Here is a 6,000-nt window from a genome sequence, read left to right as displayed (position 1 = left end):
AAATCATTGGGAGACATAAATCCTCACTGATTACTTCAGATTACCCAGAGACCTATCAGTAGTTCCCGATCTACCCTCTGCCCATCCCTGGATATACTACATGAGTCAACGCTGGAAGAAACCCACTGGCTATGAGCCGACACCGGAGAGACTTCCACCGGTTGCCTTACGAAGCGGGATCCTCGGACGCCCCTTTTCCTCCAACAACCAATCAGCCAGAAGACTAGTGCCAGTAGCAAAGATGGCTGAGAGAGCCGAGGAGGGTGGGGAGAAAAACAAGTCAGTTCAGCAGACTCTAAGTAGATGAACCCCAACACTGGCCACATTTCCGCCCGGCTAGCAGTCACGTGCCTGCTGGCTGGCTTGCCGCTGACTTTTGTGGCTGGCTGAAGAGAATCAGGTGGGTTATAACAATAAAGGGGGGCGAGTGTCTACTCCAGCGTTTGCTTTTACCCTGAAGAGTGATATGCAGACCACGGAACCTGAAGAGGCGGAGGAAGAAGAGGACCATACCCCGTTGCTGTTGCGAGAATCCCAGCCCATCGGCAAGGCGGGTGAGAGCAGCTGCTGAGGGATCTCTTTTCCCCTCTCCTCCAGTCCTGACCCGAATCCCCTCTTTTTGTCTTCAACAGCCAGCTTCCATGGGGGGAGGGGGAGATATTTCCATAGCGTGCGTCACTGTCTCCAGTAATTTGTGGAGGTGTCCAGCAGCCTCGTCCTGTGCAGGTTTATGAGTAACAACGCAACATTATGCCCTTTTACTCGGAAGCAAGTTCCATTTTGGTACTTTTTCCCAAAGATTGTCGCCTGCCCTGAGTCTCACCAAATTTACTGGCCGATTTCAGTGGGTGGCCGTGTAAGCCAGTGGCAACAAACGTAGCAAGAGGTATATTGTGGCACCTTGAAGACTAACAGATTTATCGAGGCACAAGCATTCACGGACAACTTCTCACTTCAGCAAATGTGTGAAGGATTTATATATACACAGAGGTATCGACGGAGAAATTGCAGAGTGAGTCAAAACTCCATGAAATGCTAGAAATACAGTTTAACATTAATATTTTATTTTAAGGCAATTTGCAATCACACAATAAAACAACTACAAATAGGTTTTAAAACAATTTTAAAAAACTAAAGATGGGTTTAAAAACAATAAACATCCCAGACAGAGACCTTTTTTAAAAAATGTCCTGACTGTTGTGAGACTTAAAAAATGCAGACTGACCTGTGAGTGATCAAGGACTTACCTGTTCTTGTTACATTAGTTTTGCACGGAAATGTCACAGACTACTTTTTGCTTTGGGGCAAAGAGAGAGAGAGAGAGAGAGAGAGAACATTTAATGCATCTGATGTGAACACAAGAAGCTGTGTTATTCTAGATTATTTGTCCCTTTTACCCAATATTGACTACTCTGACAGGCAGCAGCTCTCCAAGGTCTCACATCCTTCTCATCGGTTACTTGAGTTTTTAAGCTGGAGATGTCAGAGATTGAACCTGGGTCCTTCTAAATGCAAAGCCTGTGCACTATTGCTGATCTATAATACCTCACCTGAATGGGCTCTAATCCACAGAAGTTTATGTCTCAGTAAATCTGTTATGGTGCTGGAACACCTCCTCAGCACAAGACTGCAGCCTTGGGCATGCTTATGAAGTATGCTTCCTAGGAACTAGGTCTGTTGAACTTGATAGGTCTTTGTCTTAATAAACATGTTTCAATAAGATATTTAAGATATTTAAATCTATAATTGCATATTACAGATTTCTCATTTGCCTGTAGGAAATCCTATGAAACTTTTGTGTAGATGCTGATCTACATGATGATACCACACATGTGATTGGCTGTGGCTTCCTTTCACATAAACTATCATGGAAAGCTCAGCTGAAGGGCAGTATATAAATATTTTAAATAAATATATAGGCCAAGCAAAACACACACATGTGTAATGGTTGCATGTGCAAGCTATCCCTGCAGGAATTTTGTTCTCTTTCAAACTAGAGGCAGGCTTGCAAGACAGAAAAGGCAAGAAGTCTTATTTTGCTTAACTAAGTTGCTGCCATCATCAAAGTGTCCTAGAGATACCTAGGAATAGAATTGTCAGGCCAGAAGATGATAAGGTAAAATAAAGGCCTTAGCACATCTCTGAAGTTTTTTGCTGGGGCTAGTCACTATGGAGGATTTTCAGATGTCTGTTTAAGACAGAGATGCACTTGATAACCTGGATTTTAAAACAATAGCCATGGTACTTGTGGACCTCAGAGTAACAGGAGATGGATAGCATCCAACAAGTCTGGCTTGTTTTCTTCTTATGACACCAGGGCTGTGGAGTCGGTACGCCAAACCTTTGACTCCGACTCCTACTCCTCTATTTTTCTACTGTCCGACTCCACCCAAAATTGCTTCTTGTCAATCAAAATTTATTTGGAAGTCAGAGTCGGTACATTTCTACCGACTCCGACTCCACCCAAAATTGCTCCGGACTCTGACTCCAGGACTCAGACTCCAACTCCACAGCCTTGTATGACACATGGCAAAACTTCTTTTAAATGAATTGTTTGTAATAAGACATTGGGGGGATCACTTGTTAGAAGTACAAGGCTACCACAAGCATGAGCCTAAGCAATTCTTAGGAGTCCATTGAATATATTTACCCCAATATACGACTGGTTGCAGCATTTCCAGGTCTAACTTTAATAAATAAGGAAAGGAGAAGGGTTGACTATTAGCAGAGAACTTAATTTACTGCAGGTTTGAAAGGCAGGTTTGAAACTCAGAAATGCCAAATCATGCAATTCACTATGTGTAGAAAAAAATGCAGCTATACATACCATGCAAATCGAATCTATCAGATTTAATTTAATAGACACAAGTGATTCATTGTCAGCAGAAACAGCTAAAATGCTACCCATGCTAGGTTGAATAGTGTGTCCCAATTGCAAAATAATGCAATAATTTAGGTAAAAAGAGAGCCAGTGTGGTGTAGTGGTTAAGGTGTTGGACTACGACCTGGGAGACCAGGGTTCGAATCCCCACACAGCCATGAAGCTCACTGGGTGACCTTGGGCCAGTCACTGCCTCTCAGCCTCATGAAAACCCTATTCATAGGGTCGCCATAAGACGGAATCGACTTGAAGGCAGTACATTTACATTTTTTTCGGTAAAAAGGTGTCTCAAGGGATTAGCAGGAAAAAGGGGGAGAAAAACCAGGATGTCAAGAGGCAAATGTGGGTGAATCAAAGTCTGGAGATTTATTGTAAAAATATTTTTAAAAAGTTATGCCCAACATGTTTCAGCTGGAAGAACTCCTGCCTTCATCAGGGGCAAATAATGTGGAAAGTCAGATCACGTACAACGATTTGCACAAGTTGCTAATTAGAACAATGCATAAACAATAAAGTTCTCTCAATGGGACTTACTTCTGAGTAGGCTTGCATTGGATTGTGTTGTTACCCTGAGTGCTAGAAGCTTGTGGTAAACTCCATGAATATGTGGGAAAAACTATTTTCAGTGATGTGGTACTTGCATAGTCTGAGGAGAGAGGAGGCAACCACTGAAAAGCCAGGACTGGTTCCTACGCCAAAGAAAAAGTGTGTGTGTGGAGACCTTTTGCAATAAAGCTGTGTAAACATTTTAACAAAACAAATCCAAGGGGGGAGTCTGCTTTCATAGGAACTGCACAGCATTATGCAACTTATTATCTAAATGGCTGCATTTTCACCCAGAACTAGAACTGGGAGATTTGGGTTAAAATCCCTGCTCTCCCATGAAGCTTCCCTCTCCCGCAGTGGTCTTGGGTTAGTTACTATTATTTAGTCAATCCTGTTTCACAAGGCTGTTGGGAGAGCACCTACTTGTGGTTTTGGAAGAAGGGCAGTATGATATCATAAATATTCTTGCTTACATAAATAGTAGAAGTTTGCTTGAAAAACATATATTCTCATGGGTCTATGTGATCATCTGCTCATGATAGTTCAGCAAGACTGGCTGCAAATTGATGCCGGACAAATAGATAATCCAGCAGTCTGAACCCCCCCCTTACATTCCCTAGGGCCATTTCGGTCTGTAACCTTGGTCCTGTCTCCACAACTACTTCCATGCCACAGTAGTCGCTTATGTGCTGATATAGGACAGAGTTAGGCCTGCAGTCATTTCTCTCTTGGGCTGTATCCCAAATCTTAATAAGTCTAGCTCTACCATTTTGACAAACACTCTCAGGGAGGGGGGCAGCAGGCAACCTATGAGGAAGTGTCCAGTAATCCTCCTTGGACTGCAGTTCTGTCTTTGCCGCTGGCCCTTCAGAAAGAAACCACAATGCAACCTTTTCCCATGCATTTAATAAAGGGATAGGCTTCTTACTACCTTTTGGAGTGTTGTCTGTTCCAGCTGTTGGTCTCTACTAGGGAGTGATCCCCTTCCATTAGTGAGTTCACAACTGCTCTTCCCCATTTCTGTGGAACACATAACAGGCCTGTTACCTCAGTGTCCTTGGGAAAGGGTTAGGTTTGGTTATTATTGGTTGAGATTTTAATATTTTAATGTAACTATGTGTTTTAATTTTGTATGTCGCCCAGAGTGGCTGGATTGCCAGCCAGATGGGCGACTAATAAATTTAATAAATAAATATAGCTGAGGTTATTCCTGCCTCTCTGGCCTCTAGCAGCGCATTTATGGGAGAAGCCACTTTATGAACAAATGATATAACATGCTGACCACGTTCACAAGTCATAGTAAGTCATAAACTGTGGCTTGCTGTTCAGAAGCCAATTGTGCCTGTTTTGTTCCTTCCTACTGACACAAACCCTGCCTTAACACTACACACAAACTGGGGACCTTGGTTTGTTTTGTTCTAACAAACAATGTTTGGTAAGCCAAGAGCAAACTACCATGATGTGCAAATGTAACCATTGCCTCTCTCCTGCTGGCCCAATACTCTTGAGTTCATGACTTGCCCAATGTCACCCAGTCCATTCATTGATGAACCAATATGTGTTCTGGATCCAAGTCCAGTGATCCATCTCAGGAGCTCCCAAACTGTGGCCCATGGACCACTGAGGGTCCGTGAGCATCATTCAGGTGGTGTGTGGTGTGTCTAAAAAATACAATTAAAAATCATACAGGATCTAGGCTAGCGCGTTACAATTGCTACAAGATAGAACAATCATTAAGTGGTCCACCAAGAACCTCAGCAGTTTTCAAGGGGAGGGGGTTTGGAATCCACTGCTTTGTCCAGTGGATTAAACTGACTCTTTGTGTGTTTATTCATTTCTGACCAGCAGCATCTATGCTGAAAACACCTGGAACATTAGTGTAGGTACTGTTTGCATATTTCTAATTACTTTGCTTTGACGAGAAGGAGATGTTCCTAATCAGGCCTGCCCTTAGCATGTGCGGGGCCCGGGGCAAAAGCATAGCTGGAGGCCCCCCACATTCTTTCTCTCTCTCTCTCTCTCTCTCTCTCTCTCTCTCTCGAAGTAGGAGCTAAAAGGAACTCCTTTCACTTTGATTGGTTCCAATCAGCAAGAAAGGCCAAGGAAGCAAGTTAGAAGACTCTTCTCAGTGGCCAATGCACTCCCTTTCATGCTGAATGGCTCATAGGATGCTGGAGACCTAGGGACTCTGCTGGGACCTGGCTCTCAAAAAACTAAAGGGTCTAAGACCCTCCAAGACCCTGGAGGACTACATACACCCCTGGTGGTGGAGTATCTGTTTAGCATGCAAGAAGCCCCAGGTTCAACCACCACCCCCGCATCTCCAGCTGGGACTGGAAGGAACCCCTGCCCCAAACCCTAGATTTACACACACACACACGACTCCTATAGGTAACCACGCTGTAGAAGCAAAGAGACTAGCAATAAAAACAACTCTTACTGATCCTAGGAGGATTGGTGGTACAGTAATATAAGTAGCAAGCTGTACTTCTCAGACAAGGGCTCATACTACAGTAAGAGTAACAGCCGTGCTGTTACCAAGAGGGCTGATGATATAGTATGAGCAGCAAGGA

The 6,000-nt window shown here is 43.6% G+C and overlaps 1 protein-coding gene across 1 annotated transcript in view; it reads left to right on the top strand.

Moving 5' to 3' along the window:
- The first annotated feature begins 201 nt into the window (after positions 1-201).
- The window catches only part of SLC17A5 (solute carrier family 17 member 5), a 35,268-nt gene continuing 29,469 nt past the window's right edge, over positions 202-6,000 (top strand). Inside the window, exon 1 of the mRNA XM_061623136.1 lies at positions 202-554. Coding sequence (XP_061479120.1) covers positions 467-554 — 88 coding nt within the window. The 5' untranslated portion in view covers positions 202-466. The remainder of the gene's footprint in view (positions 555-6,000) is intronic.

The sequence above is a fragment of the Rhineura floridana genome, chromosome 4, assembly GCF_030035675.1.
Source record: "Rhineura floridana isolate rRhiFlo1 chromosome 4, rRhiFlo1.hap2, whole genome shotgun sequence".
Lineage (NCBI taxonomy): Eukaryota > Metazoa > Chordata > Lepidosauria > Squamata > Rhineuridae > Rhineura > Rhineura floridana.
This window is presented reverse-complemented; position numbering and strand designations above follow the sequence as displayed.